General features: G+C 42.7%; 1 protein-coding gene across 2 annotated transcripts in view; it reads right to left on the bottom strand.

Annotated features, from left to right (window-relative positions):
* Window positions 1-1,026: 1,026 nt before the first annotated feature.
* TSPAN8 (tetraspanin 8) overlaps window positions 1,027-15,468 on the bottom strand; it is a 35,418-nt gene continuing 20,976 nt past the window's right edge. For both annotated transcript variants that reach the window (XM_019543211.1, XM_019543209.1), the window contains 3 exons: window positions 12,644-12,787; window positions 7,323-7,406; window positions 1,027-1,319 (listed from right to left, as the gene is read on the bottom strand). In XM_019543211.1, the coding sequence (XP_019398756.1) occupies window positions 1,266-1,319; window positions 7,323-7,406; window positions 12,644-12,787 (282 nt within the window). In that variant the 3' untranslated portion in view covers window positions 1,027-1,265. The remainder of the gene's footprint in view (window positions 1,320-7,322; window positions 7,407-12,643; window positions 12,788-15,468) is intronic.

Below are 15,468 nucleotides of genomic sequence, written 5' to 3'. Positions count from 1 at the left end.
ACCTCTATATACACTAGCCTTCTGCCTAGAAGCCTTAGAAACACACACAAATAAGGACAACATATATTTTTAAAATAAGATTAAAATATGTTATTGTCAATGTTTGATTTTTAGTATATAATTTGGTTTTTTTTCTGTTGTCGAGATGGCTAAACCCCTTCTCTAAAGGAGTACTTCTGGGGGCAAGGGGAGGGACTCCCGGTGGCAAAGATCAGAGGTTAGGGAGCAGGACTTCTGGTCCAAAGATGGCAACCAGGGGGCAGGGTACCTGTCAAGGGGTGGGGCTACCCTTGCAGCCCTCAACAGCACACCAAAACTTGGTAAGTGGCCCTCCAGCTAAAATAATTGTCCACCCCTGACCTAGTAGGATTTTCAAGAGCAATTAGGCACCAAATTCTTCAGAATCCGGCAACTAAGGACTTTTGTGCAATCTTATTAGGTGACCATCTGAATCTTTAGGTTCCTAAATATAATTAAAAATGTAAATCTCAATGCCAACTTCATTCAGGTAATGTGATGAATCCAAATTAATTCATCTTCTTCCAATCTTCTGTTGTTAACCTTCTGGTCTGAAATCTGCTGCCCTGCTTATTCAATCTTAATGTAACTTTGTCTTCTTGGAAAAATATATATTAACTGCATGTATTTCAAAAAAGACTTATTCATACTTAGGAAATATGTCCCCTAAATCTCTCTTGTATGCTGGGGCATTCTCAGCAGAATTTAAACCTATGATTGCCCATTTTTTCAAAATAAATTTTTCTACGAGGTACCTATTTGAGTGAATATTGAATGCTATGAATATCACAAGGAACAAAATCCTTTCTATAATACTATACATGTTGTTAACCTGTAGTACCAGCCATGGAATCATGTGATTCACAAAATCAGCTGACCATTGCAATATCATTTGCAGATGTGTGTTATGACTCTTGACTTTATCACTTTGTAGTAGACATATTGCATGGTAAACTAAAAATGTCAGCATCCCTCAAATGTAATCTTTGGACAAAGTAAAGTCATCAAAAGTGTAAACAAAGACATTTATTGCAAATAAAAATTCACATACACTTCATTAAATCTCCTTAATTTTAGTGAGAGCATTTTACAACTTGTGAAGAATCTGCAGGCACTGGGGCTGTTGCTTTTATCAAAACAGCTGCTTCTGACATACAGGTGTTTATAGAAACGTGCCAAGCCAAATATCTGTCTATCCATAAAGGTTTTGATTTGGCAGGTGACATACTTCCGACACTTCCACAGTTTCATTTTCTATTGATCTGGCAGTAAAGGCCCATAGAAAACCCCAGACCAACAATCTGGAAAACAAAGACATTATGGTATTATTTAGCAGCTCTGGAAACCCTACATAAAAGTGGTATGCAGAACATTTTGTTTGCAAATGTCTTGGATTTATATGCAGGCTAAATCTGCTATGAAGATCTTTTCCAATGTAACTCTTAAGAGCATGACTCTAGAATATTCGCATTTTAATTAAATTAGTCTGTACTGCCAGGAAGTTTGGAGACATCATGGACATCTTAAATCTGCTCTCAAAAGCTGGATTGCTCCTTTAGATTGGAACCCCTTTTTCAGCTGTGAGATTTTTAAATGCAGCTATTATCTGCAACGAGGCAGCAAATACTCAAAAGTTATGGAACCTTGGATGGAAATTTATTTATTTTTTTTTATCTAAGAGGTTGAAAAACTTCTCAGACTTAGTTTTACATACCAAATTTCCTCCTGTTTAAAATATTTCTTTACTATTTTTACCTTGACCTGTTTCAGTAACGTGTGTGTGTGAGTATACAGAGGTAAACATATTGCTATAGCAGCTATACTCTCATCATTTCAGGTGCTAAATGGTTACACAAAAATATTTTAAATCTAACAATAATCTGACCAGACTATAACTTTTGAGTCTATTAAAGGAATCTTGTTTTGTTTTGTTTTTTAATCAAATTGAAATAACATGTACTTTTGGGGTGAAAATTACAGTGTGAAATTCTGTGGCCAGTATTGTGTTACAAGATCATAATGATCTGTCCTGGCCTTAAAATGAATCAATCTATGGTGTTTTAAGTAAAAAATTGGAAAGATTCCAATCATTGTTTATGAAGCGACAGAACAATGACATTGAACCCCCTTTGAGGTATTCACTGGGAAATATATAAACAGTTATAAAGTAAAACAAAGGAGGCAAGCTCATTGCTGGCAGAAGAAGATTCAACCTCACTGAAGAGCTGAATAAGCCTATCACTAGCACCCATCTTAAATTTGTAAAATCCCTGATTTAAATTGGTAACAGTCTAGTTGACAGAAATAATAAAATGAGTGAACAAAAGATCAGCATGTAGATGGCAAAAGAGAAGATGGGGGGAAGCTTTAGATTGGCACTTTTTGTTTCTTTGTTATAGGATGGACTTATGTGCCCTTTGATAGACAATCATGCAAGATGGCATGATATGTTAACATCTTGGGGACAGAGATGATAGGAACTTCCATAGCTCTACCTAAGTTAATAACACTGGGAATGTTTGGACTACCTGATGTTCCTTGTCTTGGATCTTTCTTTTGTTTTCAGCCCTCCTCATGATCAGGAAAGGCAACAGCAGTGGAAAGCATTCAATTGCAGAAAAGTGGCAGAAGGTTGGCCAAGGAAATGACATTTAAGAAGAAAATTGAGGTTGCTGTCATCACTATATCAAAGTGATTGAAACCTATTTTTCATAGACAAAATAACTCTTTCTATACTTTTTAAACTACATTTTGGAAGTGTTTCTTTTTGCCACGTTTGATCTATTTTTCCTCATTTGTGCTTTGAACTTTCCCCACTGAAGAAAGCTAGAGACCTGACCTACACAGGTTGCCTCTTGAAATAATCCTCAACCTATGCCAAGTGAGAAGTTAGTGCCAGGCCATCTCAACAGCTTTGACTGTACTAACTCTTCCCTGCTTACTACTATTTTCCTGGAAATGTATTTTGGGGTTAGAGAACCTGACTGCTTTTTCTACCAGGGAGAATAATTCTCTGCCAAAACAGGACTACAATGATAAAATGTTTTCAGTATGAATAACAGATTGAGCTCTGCAAAATACACTTTTTTCCTGCTTTTACCTCAAACATCTAGTTTTGGGGGGAGGGGAAGGGGGAAGGTAACCACAAAGGAATAATGAAAAATATGTGAAATGATAGAATAAGGCAAAGTAAATCCCTTCTTAGTCATCTTCTAATAAAAGCCTAATGTTAGTCAACTGGCTGTTTAGATAAAATCGTGATTTTTTTTTTGTTCACTTAGAGTAAATTTACTTTGTCATTCACTGGATAATTAAACAATTAAAATAAATATAACAAACATTTCAATAATGCATACTGCTCTTTTATATGTTAAAATATATAAACATATAAATACATTTTATAATTATTAGTTATTAATAGTTAATATATCAACCAGCACAAAAAAATCTCTTCTATGGTTGAACAGTATTCTTGAAGCAATAATTCTACATCATAATATTTCTATTATAAGAGCTGTGATTTAACTACAACTAAGTTTCATGTAACTGATTTGAGTTCTTGGGTTAAGTCAATACAGTTCTTGGCTATCCTTAATTGATGTATTTTGAAGGGTAAAATTGATAACTGTGACAGTGCACCTTTGGGTGCTTGCCACTTTAAGGCTGAGAGCAGGCAGCCAGCAGGTGCAGGCCAGCCCTGATGAGTTGGCCATTTTATGATCCAGGCTCTCAGGGCTGAGGCAAGCAGCTGGGGAGCAACAACACCTGGCTATGTTGCTGCTCATAACACCTTGGAGGTAAGGGAGGAACTATATGGAGATGGCAGGTCCCAAACCCTGAGGAAAAGGCTTTGGGCCTAACATCAGGAAGCCAGCCTAGCAAAGGGGCTGAGAGCTTGCAGGTCTACACAGGGGCTAGGCAAGCCCCTGATTTAGAACAGGCAAGAGTGAGGCCTGGGGCTCAAATGAGTCTACACCAGTTGAGTGGTATTGTCAAGATATCTGGGGCTCTAAGTGAGCTCAGTGTGAGATGGCTGTAGGGTGGGGCCCATAGGGGGACCCTTGTTGCCTAAGGAGGCCAGCTGCTGTGGTGCTGGGACCAGAGCACCCTGACTGGTCAACGCAAGAGGACCAGGGCTAGAAGGCCAAAGGGCAATGAAGTCCTATGCGAGGAGCAGGCCTGGACCATGGTGGGCTATTTGGCACCCCAACTTGCCTGGAGGCAGGACCAGAGCCTAAGGAGGATGAAGGTCCCTTCATTTGGGGAGGGGGGGGCATCACTGTCTCAGTGATGGGGGAAGAAAGGCTCAGCAAGACAGCAGACTGAAATGAAGGAGGCTGAAACTCAGCCTCTGGATGGGAGGCATCTAAGGAGAGGTCCAGAGAGTTGGGCCAGAGAGAGGCAGACAGCTGCAGCTGAGGAACAACAAGTAATCTGGGAGGGAGGAGCCCAGGGCAGGTAACATGGTCCTGGGCATGATAGAAAACTACACCCTGCTGGAGAAGGGTGGTCTCGTGGGGCTGTCCACGGTCCCCCCAAAATGCCAGGCCATTTACTTCCCCGGTGAAAAGCAGGTAGGGATGCCTGATAACTCCAGCCCCCACCATCTGGTGGGTCATTAAGACTGGAGGGTAAATGGGACCAGGCATGTCCATGGACACGTGATCCCACAAGACCCCGAGCCCCAGGGAGGGGGTGCAAAGTGGGTCCCCAGTAGGGACAGGCAGCAGCCTGAGAAGACAGACCCATGTGAGAGGGAGTGGGCGAGCAGCACGAGAGTCTATACAAAACCCTCAACTGGTCAATGCTGAGGCCAGGACCAGGAAGGTCAAAAGGGCTAGAGTGCCCCCCACAAGGGATGCCCAGAGCCAGGGGGCCTGGGGTTCTGACTGGCCTGGAGTTGGGCCAGGGCCTGTTTGGCTAAAGGTCTCAGAGGGAAGCCACACCCAAGAGGGATGAGGTGTAGGGAGCTGACAGCCCTGCCTAATCACAGGATTGAATAGGAGGGAGACTCTAGTAGGAGGACATAAGTTGAGGCCTCAGAAAAGGGGAAGTTAGCCCAGGGTAAATCTATGGACACTTGAGGCCACAGTTGGGCCAGAGGCTGGGGCCCTGGTAAGTCTTCAGACATGGTGAGGCTGAGTGTTGGGTCAGAGGGAGACCCCAGTAAGCCCTTAGACATTGTGAGGCCAAGTTTAGGTCAAAAGGTTAAACACTGCCTAGTGTGAGGGCACTGTGACTGTGAGCTCCAATGGGGAGTGAGAGTCCCAAGTGAGACTCTGGAGCTCGGGTCACAGTGTGGGGCACTGGAGCAACATGGGTGCCATCTGCAAGGCATGGACCATGGTGTAGGGGTGGTACAGAGCCATGGACAGTGCCCTCTGGCATTGGGGCATTAAAATGGGCAGCCTCCCACATTTTCAACAATTTTGGGGAATAGCAAGTCATGGCAGGAGAGACTGGGTGAACTGTCCTACTTAGACAGGTGGGCAGGCCAAGGCTGAGACCCAGCCTTGAGATGGCCCCCTGTCACAATAACTTTTTATCAACCTAGTCCAGAGTCAATCAAAATCACTAAGAGGTTTTTCTTTTTACTCTAGTAGTCAAAAGTTCTCCAGATTCCATCAAATACTAATGAATAAACTTGGAGAAGTGCCAGGTGACAAATCAGGCAGCTTAATTAAAATAAGCATATTAAAATTCAGATATTCAGCTAAATTACTTTGGTCTAAAAAACTAAACTGAGTGAGCCACAAAGACAGTTGTCTTATGTGATTATTCTTTCCCCAAAGCAAAGTGAGGAAGAACTCTGACTTGGCTTGGTATGTTTTTTGGGATCACACAACTAGTCATAACTCCTTACTTTGAACACAATGTACAATTTCTATTAGCTCAGGAGTGGGCAATTATTTAGCCTGGAGGGCCACTTAGGGAGATTTGGTGAGCTGTCAGCACCCCCCACTCCCAGCTGTGCCAGGTCAGCACTTCCCTTCCTCACCCGCAACAGCTCACCAAAACTCCCTAAGTGGTAAATTACTAGACCAGCCCAGGACCCTTGCAGGCAGGGCACACTCTATTGAGAGAGGGTATGGAGCCATGGGTAGGTGGGGAGTGGCATCTGCGAATGCGATGGGGGGAGCCAGGGCCAGGGCTGTGAGGTGGTGACAGCATGGTGCTGGGGCAAAGCCATGATCTTCTCCCCATACAATGGATTATGACCAGCCCAACATGGAAGGGGGCAGAGTGCATGCCCACAACCCAGCCTCCACTGCCTCTGCCCCAGCACAGGGTCATGCAGGCAACCCCAGTACAGCCTGGCTGGGGAACGGTGCAGCTCAGCAGTGTGGGGTGGCTTAATCTAGTCAAGAGGCCCATTGAGACCAATCTTCACTGTTGGGCTGCACCACTCCTCATCTGCACTGTACTGGGGCTGCCCACATGCACCTGTGCTGGGGTGGGGGCTGTGTCATGGGGGTGCACCCCCCTCCCAGGTTGGGCTAGTCATGATCCACTGTACCAGACCTGGATGACAGCTCTGCCCTGGACGTACCCCATACTGTTACTGCCCAGCAGCCCTGGCCCCAGCCCCACATCCCACTCCCAGATGCTGTTCCCTTCTCACCTGTGGCCCCATCCTCCAGCCCTTAGCCGAGTGTGTCCTGCATGTGGGGATCCCAGCCTAGTCTTCATGGAGGTGCCGCCTGCCCACCTGCCGCATCGGGGGCCCCAGTAGTGGGTGCAGGATAGATGGGCCAGGGTGCCCAGGCAGCAGGGCCGGGTCCAGCAGTGGTGGCAGCAACACTGGCAGCATCAGCCTGAAGAAGCTGCCACCACCAGTGCTGCCAGAAAGCAGAGTGTGGCCACTGCGCCACCCCAGCCCTGCTGCACACCTGGGGCAGTGGAACCAACTATATGTGCCACAGATGGGGCTGCGTCCCATAGCTGGGCCAAGAGATGTGCCGTGAGCTGGATAAAATCCCTTGGTGAGCCAGAACTGGCCCACAGATCATATTTTGCCCACCCCTGATTTAACTCATAAGATTGTAAACACCTTGCAGATTCTGTGTCATGCAACTTGTGTTACAGCATTAATCATAATGGGATCTTAGTCCTGACTGATGTTCAAGTACCTACTGTAATATACTGGAAATAGAAAATTATAGTAAGTTTATCACCAAAGTTAGAGCCAGTTTAACCCTGCCTAGTAATAGAGCAGTACAGGTATTTTAATCTCAGGCACAGTTATATGAAGTATAACATATTGCTTGTCAGCTATTAAACATTTTAATTGCTTATAGTGATACCTCAACAACTGCCAGTCCAAATGCAATCCCCATAAGTATAATCATATGATCTTTGAGGTAATTGATTATCACAGTTCCACAAGTCTGAAAAAGAAAAAGCAAAGATTAACTAAAAGCAATACAAGGTTACTGGGAATGTGTTCTCTACAATAATTGGGTACATGGGAATACGCTACCAGGAATTCCACCCTGTGTCAGAGAAGCTATTTTAATTTTGTCTCATTTGTTACAGACAGACTAATGCTGCAAATGTCCGCAGAACAGGAAGCAATAGCCTTTCTTTGCTTTTCCAAATAATAAATATGTGAAGCTAGTAGGTGAATGTAAGATTGAGTAAAAATTCAAACTAAAAGACAGCATAGCAACGTGTAATGCTTGGGCTATTTTTACTGCATTTTCTTTGTGGAACAAGCATATACTTTTATTTTCTTGTTATAATTGCTTTTTATTAGATAAGGGCCCAAGCTGCAAGATTCAAGGATAGAAGAGAATTTCAGTGTCCCAAACTGCCTTTTGAATTTGATATTCCAAATCACATCTATTATAGACTGTCTGCAGACCTGCCAGGAGGTCAGACTCAATTACATCTACATCAATTAAGCAGACTCAATTATATCTACTTTAGCATGCTAATAAGTGCACTCCAATGCTGATATATGTTGATGTGAGTGTGTATATACCTTGGGCCCTTATCTAATAACCTATCTATCTATCCTAACTTTGGATTTCCCTCAATATGAAGATGATGTCTGCAAGGGGACATCCCTGACAGAGGCCTGTGCTTGACATCTTTTAATATGGGGAAGCCAGTACACAAGCGACAGCCACACAAGCTTGACAGAAGGGAGCCCTGAACCCAGTGGCAAGGATGTCCAAGATAACCAGAGACCGCCATCCCACTGCAGCTCTTATCTGCCTTCACCACCAGAGAACAAGCAGGTCCTCAAGTACACCTGTTCTGCTGCTGTGGTCTTCAGGAGCTTGGACCATGCCTAGTCTGGGACCTCACCTCACATCTGTTCACCAGGGGCCACCCTACCAGGAGTACAACACTCCAGATGACATAGCTCTGAGTGTCATTGGAACACACAAACCTCTCCACCATGACAAGGTTATGGTCCAAGGAAAGGGTACACATACACATTTTGTTCAGTAAGGACAGGCAGGGAAAAAAGGGAAGAGGTGATATTTTGTAAGTAAATGACATACACTTGTCCTGAGCCCCAGCATGCAGTGGGAGATATAACTGTTGAAACTCTCTGTAAGAAGAGTAGAAAACAAGAGTTGGGGGTCTGGTATTGACCACCAAACTGTGGAGATAAGGTGGAGGATTTTTAGAATAACTAACAGAATCAGATAAAGCACAGCTCTTAGTGGTAATGGAAAACTTTAACTACTAAGACATTTGCAGGGAAATAATACAACATGACAGACTGTCCAACAAGTCCTTCACATCTGCTGGGGACAATTTTGATAGAGAAGATGACCAAAGCAACCAGAAGTGAGGATCTTCTTATTTTAATTCAGATTGACAGGGAGGAATTGGTTGAAAATGGGAAGGTAGATAATAGCCTAGTTGCTAGTAACCATGAAATTATAGAGTTTGTGATTCTTAGGAATGGAAGAAGATTGAATACTAATATAAAGACAATGGCCACCAAGAAAGCTGACTTCAGTCAACACCGAGATTTGGCAGGAAAAGTTCAATGGGAAGCAAATCTAAGGATAAAAGGAATTCAGGAGAACTGGTGGTTTCTTTAAAAAAATAGTAAGGGCACAAGCACAAATTACCTCAATCTAAGGACTAAATGAAAACAGTAGAAAGGGACCAGTTTGGTTAAATTGTTAGCCCCCATGATTTGAAACTTAAGAAAAGAATCAAGCAAATATTGTAAACCACATTGAATTACTAAGGTAAAAGCATAGCATGGGTATGTAGGAACAAAGTTAGCAAAGCTAAGGCACACAAAGAAATACAACTAGGAGGCGACATAAAAGGTAAGAAGGAAACATTAGATAAGTACATTAGCAGAAGAGGAAGACTAAGGAAAAAATTAGTCCTCCCCTAAGTGGGGAAGGAAAAGTAATAATAGCCAACACAAAGAAGGTTGAAGTATTTGATGTCTTTCTGTTTCAGTCTTCTCTAAAAGGATTGCCTGGTGAAATGCATTAATGACCAAAAGTATAAAAATTAGGCTAGACTAGGGAGAACAGATTAGACACTATTTATCTATGTTAAATGTTCTCAAATTGGCTCAGTCTGAGGATATTCACTCTAGGGTACTTAGGGAACAGGCTGAAGCAATCTCAGAGCCATTAGCAATTATCTTTGGAGAATTTGTGGAGGGTAAGTGAGGCTCCAGAAGGCTTGAAAAGAGCAACAAAGTTTCTATCTTCACAAATGGTGGCGAAAGGAGGACCCAGAGAATAATAGACCAATCAGCCTCGCTTCAATTCCCTGAAAGAATTTACTCTATGACAGGGTAAATTTCTTTGTGAATAAGAAGTAGTACATGTGATATATCTTGACTTTAGTAAGGCTTTTCACATCGAATACAACATCTTCATAAGCCAAGTAGCAAAATGGCTTGGATGATGGAATAAAGAGCATATGTACTTATTAAATTTCAGGTGACACCAAAGGAGTTGCAAGCACTTAATTTACTCCTGGGATAACCCCTGGGAACAGGATTAGGGTAAGATCAAGTGATGATCTTGACAAGTTAGAAAAATGTTGGAAATTAAGATGTAATTTGATTACTCCAGTGTACCCCCAATTAGGCTGGAAAAATTAGTTGCATTAACAGAACACAGGAATTAACTAGTAAGACAGGTGTTATCTAAGATGTGGAGCCAACTGCTGAGAGCCCAGAGAAGAGCAACAGAAATAATCAGGGGTCTAGAACTCAAGGTCTGTGAGGAAGGAACTGGGTTGTTCAGTCTAGAGCAGGGGTATCAAACATTTGGCATGCGGGCCAGATTTGGCCCATGGAGTCTGCCATCAAGCCTCTGGTACTGCCCCTGGGTCTCAACAGACCCACATGTGGCACAGCCACATGTAGCCCCTGTTCCTGCATGCATGCCACACATGGTGCCCACCCCAGCAGCTCCCAGACTCTGCTGCATGCAGGGCCTGTTTCAGCCTGCCTGGGACCTGTGCTGCACATGCTGTACTTGGGTCCCAGATTAGACACTACTTATTTATTTTAAAGGTTTTCAAATTGGCTCAGTCTGAGGAAATTCACTCCAGAGTACTTAGGGAACAAGCTGAAGCAATCTCAGAGCCATTAGCAATTATCTTTTGGAGTGGATGCCACATGTGGTGCAATTGCCAAGTGGAGCAGATGCTGTGTGTGGGCCAGGTGGGCACCATGTGCAGCATGGCACCAGCTCCAGCCAGTCTGGGATCCACCTACACACCCCTGGCTAGACTCCAGCACAAACAGCATCCATTCTGGACACTGGGGCCCATGTTACATGTAGCACAGGTTCCAGACTGCCTGGAGTGGGTGCCAGATCCAACGTGCTCGAGGAGGGTGTGGGGGGAAGAGAGGGGGTCTGTGGGCTCAGTTCAGCCTACAGACTGGCCCTGTGCCACTCATCCAGTTGTATGGGCTGGATGGGTTTTACACCCCTGTTCTATAGGTGAGAAGACTGAGCAGAGACATGAAAACAGCTTTCAAATGTGTAAAACATTGCTGTAAAAAGGAAAGTTAGAAATGTCTACTGGAAATAGACAAGAAGAAAGACATGCAGATTTAGGAAAAACTTTCTAACTCTAAATCAAGTTACGTCTAACATACATTCAATCTGTAGGGAATCTATAGAATCTCCATGATTTACTTTAAGAATCTGTTAGATAAACATTTCTCTCAGGATGCTTTAGGTATAGAGTAAAACCTGGATCATTTCTTTGGGGGTAGACAACCCATTTAATTCACAGCAAGTTGCCAAATTAAAGATAAGTCACTTATGGGTTTGCTGTGGCTTTTACTTCAAAGGAGATGCATGTGGTTGGAGCATAGCAATGGTCCCATGCAGCTGATCAGGCAAGCAATGCCTCTTCAAATAAAAAAGTACAAATGACTGGAACACCTTAGCAGACCTGCAAAATTACAGGTGTATAGGCTCCTGGTTACTTCAGAAAGCAACATGTTCAAGTCAGTGGGAGCTGGTTTGGAAACGAACCCTATGAAGTATCTGTGTTCTGCTGTGACTGATACTGCTTTGGAGGAGAAGTGGACTAGGTCATTCCCAAGATACCTATTATCCATGCTTCTGGAAGAATTCTACTCTTCAAGCTTCAATTTAGGCTTATGGTTATGTAACCTTTTTGGCCAAAAAGGTCATGATCACACTGAATTTATCCCAGAAGTAAATTAACTCTCAAAAAAAAATCAGAATAGCAAAATCTGACACTGACTTTTTGTATTTGTAAATATCTAGGATCAAATGGTGACATTCACAGAAATCTGGATGTGAATAATAGCAAATTTTGCACTAGTGGCTTCCAAATACTGCAGAATTTTTTTGCTGATTTTCACCATTTTTCCTTTTTCAGTAAAACTAAGTTCCACACAAGACAGATAAATATTGAAATCAATTAACTAGATATCTGCTGCTCATATGCCAATGTCTGAGGAACTTCTTTTTATTACCTGTCACCATTTATTTTGTCATGTTGCTATAATTAAACGCACTTTTCAGAAGATGGGGGGAACTGTACTTTGAGTGTACTGCCAGGAAACCTATGGCCTATAACATTTCCTTTCCGCAGATATAATGGAGTATGACCTTCTCTTAAAGAAAGAGATTAACAACACTGAAATACCTAACATTTAAAGTTTCATTCTTCAATATCCCAAAGCCCTTTAAACACAGGGTAAAAGGCTAAGCAAACATGTTTACTAGAACTGAGCATTTTAGTGGAGGAGGATGGATGGGCAGGGATAACAGATGCTCATCGCCTCATTGGCAATGTGACTGTAACTAAGATCAGTGTCTTAGCAACAGACCTTAGTTAAACACCCAGAACCTCCCGCCTAGAATCCAATTGATCAGTCATGACCAGGGAACCCAGTCAGACTGCAGAGATCTTTCAGTCACTATGCAATGCCGCAGATGAAGGCACTGAAAGGATAGAGAGCAACAGCCAAGAAACACACAAACTTCACAAGAGCTGAAAGAGAAAATACTGGCTAAGGAAAACAATAAGAAATCATCTCCTTTCTGAAAAATATCAGGGAATCTTTCACATCCAAGCAAAGCAGACATAATCTTAGTCTAAACCTTTCTTTAGAAGGTAATAGTATCAATCTTACCTTTTTGTAAATATTTTTTCTATCATAACTTATGCAGACATCAGGTTTGTTGTAGCTCTGTGGACATTCACAAGCCTTAAAATCCTTGGAATACAAATTGGTCCCCCAGTCTGTTGGTCCAGCCATCACACCACAGCAGTGACTCTGTAAAAAAAAAGGAGATGGAGACATCAAAAAAAAAGAGGAGTTACTGTAGAAAAAGGTCCTATATATCCTCTTAACATGAGAAAATTTTACCAAGTTTTAGATCTTAGATGCCCTTCATGTCTATGTACTGACATCTTCTACAATAATCACAATGGCTGGTTCAATCTAAGATGATGAAGATTTTCAAACTACAGTATACAAAAACCACTTACATGGCATAAGGGGAATGAATGCATCTGTCTTAATAAAGCATATGCCAATGCTGCATACTTTACATTTCCAGAATCTTGTCTCTGCTCAGTAAATGTATATGCTGTAAATAACAGACAGAACAACAGCCAAAATATTTTATGTGTAAAAAAGCCAAGCTGCAAAAAGAACATTTCAGGAACATAAAATGTGTTATCTAGAAAAATAACCCCCTAGCAGACAAGGGTCCCATTTGGGGGTTGCAAAAACTAAACCAAGTGCAGTTTTGATTCAGATTCCATTTTACCAGAACCACCAAAGTTTAGGGTGCATGGAGGGTTTCACAAAACCTTGGGTTTAATACTCCTCTGTTTGTAAAGGGCAGCTGGAACCACTCATGTCATTTTGTATAGAAGTGAAGGCCGAAGGACATAATAAAACAATCTTGCTCTATTTAAAAATTAATATAATTGTTATGGGTCTTTCACTTTTCTAAAGAGAGTCCTGACCCTTCCTGGAAACTGTTTATTATGTCAGCAGCAGTGAGCTAGCTCACAAACATGAAGGGGTAGTGAAAGTTGCCTAAATATAGTTTCTATGTGCAATTCCACTAACACTAGCAGCAGCCTTAATAGGAGTCCTTAAGCCAACCCTCCCAAAATCATTGGCTAATAGGGACCAGAAAAAAGTACACCACAGCCCAATGAGAATGAATAACACCGGGCACCATTTACAACATGGTGAGAACCCTGCACTTTAATTGCTGTCTATGGGACTGAGGACGTTGTGATTCTTTCAGCAACTTTCAGGATTAGACTTGTATCAAATATTCCACCTTTTCTGCTTTGAATGTGTGGTCTGAGAACAGAACTAAGCCCAGCAAAAAAACCCCTGTCTTCATCATCCTTTATTTCCCCCTCTTTTATAATAAATTCTATTATTGAGGGACTCTCCAAATGAGGGAAAAATATTTAAAATATATGACAAATAGTGAATGTTCAAAAAGCAACTAACTCTTTGCTTATGATTTATACGGTCCTTTAAGGATTTCCTCAGGCTCAGGAGTAATTTTGATTATCCACACTGACTGGTGGATAATTTTGAACAATAAAACTTGATGTGGCAACCTTCCTCCTTCCTGTAGCTGTAATCATGAGCAGGCAGTCTGCTTTTAAAGGATCCTGTCTGGTGGGTGATCTAGTTACTGGCTGATGTTTGTAATGGGAAAACAGGATCTGTTGTTCCTTTAGTGCAAACAGAATTATATAGATTGAATACAGAGGTTGTCCCCATGATTGATTTAGTTGTGGAGCCCAGCCAGATGCAGAGAACCTCATTGCTATGGAGGCTCTAGTAGCATGGACACTCTCCCCCAGGGAGCAAGGGTCTGCCAGCTCTGAATTACCTCAGGGACCTGTAAAGTGATGATATCAGTCAAGGGAAGGAAAGAAGGGTAAGGATTAGTACAGTTTGTTAAAATGCTGTCACCCTTTGTTCTAAATCTGCATTAATAATATCACTATAAAAATGTCTGCCTTCTCTCACAACCACATTCTGTTAACATTTCGGGATTACTTGGATCAATGATCATGCATCTAAGATAAGATGTCTGTGGCAGAAGTCCACCTCTGTTTCTCCCCAAAAACTCTGCTCTGTGGCAATTTGGTTAGGATGGGCCCAGCAGAGGATACACACCTTCTCCTATCTCTTTAGGTAACCTGAGCTGGATACATTCCTGAGGGAGGGGGGAAATCTGCTTCCTCTGCCTACCTGACTGGCATCACATACCTGGGTGAGGAGCTTGGCCTTCCTGGGGAGCTAGGACCTGCTAGTCTGCCCAGCAACTAGTGATGCATTTCAAATTGGTTGGCTGAAAGCCAACAGGTGCTGGCCTCCATTGGACCAGGTAAATGAGGTCATAAGTTAAGGACTGCCCAAGAGGAGGGGACAGTAGCCATGAGGAAGATTCAGAGAAAGAGAAGAGCTGGACCACCTGAAACTTGCTCTCTCTCTCAAAACTTATGATCAAGGAACTGTATGCCTCCAGAGGGACTCTCCACCTGCCTCTGGATGATACTTGTGAGTAAGCTACCTGAGATCTAACTAGATATATAGCTTGCAGTAACTCAGATGCATGATCAAAGGCTACTCAGCCATGCCAGCTTGCTCTATGGGATTTCTCTGATATTGCTCTACCCTGTACCCTATTCTAACCCTACCCCATGCAACCAATAAAGTTCTCCTTTGTACCTAGTGTGGGAGACTTATTGGGAGTGGGTCTAGATTATGCCTTGGGGTCCCTTTGGTTTGGCTGATTAAGGGAGACCACTACTTGTGCTTCTGACTGGGGGAAGCATCCCAAGTTCTGGAAGTGAATCAAGTACCCTTGAGGGTTACTAAGCCTGTATTTCGCAGGGTGCGCAGAGCCAGAATCAAGCCCATCCCTGGGTGGTGGCAGTGTTACCCCCAGGCTAGTGGGTGTGCTCCAG

The sequence above is a fragment of the Crocodylus porosus genome, unplaced genomic scaffold, assembly GCF_001723895.1.
Source record: "Crocodylus porosus isolate Cpor-Errol unplaced genomic scaffold, CroPor_comp1, whole genome shotgun sequence".
NCBI classification, from domain to species: Eukaryota; Metazoa; Chordata; order Crocodylia; family Crocodylidae; genus Crocodylus; species Crocodylus porosus.
The sequence above is the reverse complement of the archived record's forward strand: the minus strand, read 5'-3'. Positions and strand labels throughout refer to the sequence as shown.